This window comes from Helianthus annuus, chromosome 6 (assembly GCF_002127325.2).
Source record: "Helianthus annuus cultivar XRQ/B chromosome 6, HanXRQr2.0-SUNRISE, whole genome shotgun sequence".
NCBI lineage: Eukaryota > Viridiplantae > Streptophyta > Magnoliopsida > Asterales > Asteraceae > Helianthus > Helianthus annuus.
The window spans coordinates 7,723,822-7,724,975 of record NC_035438.2 but is presented as its reverse complement, the minus strand read 5'-3'; the positions used below and the strand labels follow the sequence as shown (position 1 = coordinate 7,724,975).

At 40.1% G+C, this 1,154-nt stretch overlaps 1 protein-coding gene across 1 annotated transcript; it reads right to left on the bottom strand.

Annotated features, from left to right (window-relative positions):
* Positions 1 to 248: 248 nt before the first annotated feature.
* Positions 249 to 668, bottom strand: LOC110944328. Its single transcript, XM_022185987.1, has one exon. The coding sequence runs from the start codon at positions 666 to 668 to the stop codon at positions 249 to 251; it is 420 nt and encodes a 139-aa protein (XP_022041679.1).
* Between the last annotated feature and the right edge of the window lie 486 nt (positions 669 to 1,154).

Sequence of the window (1,154 nt, the reverse complement as noted above, 5' to 3'; positions counted from 1 at the left end):
CATTATCGACCATGAATAGTTTACACAAAATTTGGTTTCATCTTTTTATTTATGATCCACTGAAATAGTTGTCACATGGATGGTTAACTTTATTCTACCGTTCAATATAAGTATCTGGAATAGATTTTTTTTTTTTCATATAGTTTTTTTTTCTCGAAAAGAAACTTTTATAAAACCACCAACACAAGGCAAGCTAACTCCAAGACGGAGAAAGCAAACCGAAAACCACAAAAGAAAAACTAATGACATCAGATTAAATTTGATCCATCTATCCGACTATCCCAGTCTACCACTCCTTGTTTTAATCTATGTTTATAACACAAAAAACCCAAAGACTTGATATCCGCTACCATCTCTGCGACACTAGTATCTTTATTAGCAAAGACTTTATCGTTCCTCGCCTTCCACATCCTCCAGCACGCAATAATAATAATCCCATGAATAACCGTCTTGTATATACCAGACACACCGCAGTGCTCGTGAAACTCCACTAAATCCTTAACATGAAATACGAACATACCTGGTATCCTGCACCAATTAGTAATAGCATTCCAAACACCAGCTGAAACCGGACAACCTGTGAGAACGTGTTCTATAGATTCATCACTGGTCTCGCACCATACACAAAAAAGATTTTCGCCCATAATATTTCGTCTTGATAACGCCATCCTAGTAGGAAGCCGATCCAAAAACGCCCGCCACATGAAAATGTTGCACTTATTTGGCACCCACTTACTCCACGTAAAGCTAGACTAATCTACCACATTCGTCGATCCACGCATCCATCTTTTAACCGAGGACACTTCGAAATTCCCAGCCCTTCCATCGACCCACTCCCAACCATCCTGACACTCGGACAAAGAAACGTTCTTCATAACTGTTTCCAAAGTTTGTTTGTCTACCAACTCGTTGGCCGAAGAAGGAAGTCGATTCCAGTTCCAAGAGATCTCCCGAGTATTCCCCACAATATAAATACGCCCGGAAACCACAATACTTTTATTTTTTCAAGAGTAAAAAGACTCGGGTACTTAACCCTCAATGGCTCCGGCTCCAACCACGAATCTAGCCAAAACCGGATTTGTCTCCCATTACCAATTTTCCCTTTAATCACCCTATCGAAACCCACCCCACCTACCTTGAATTTATTCCAAAAC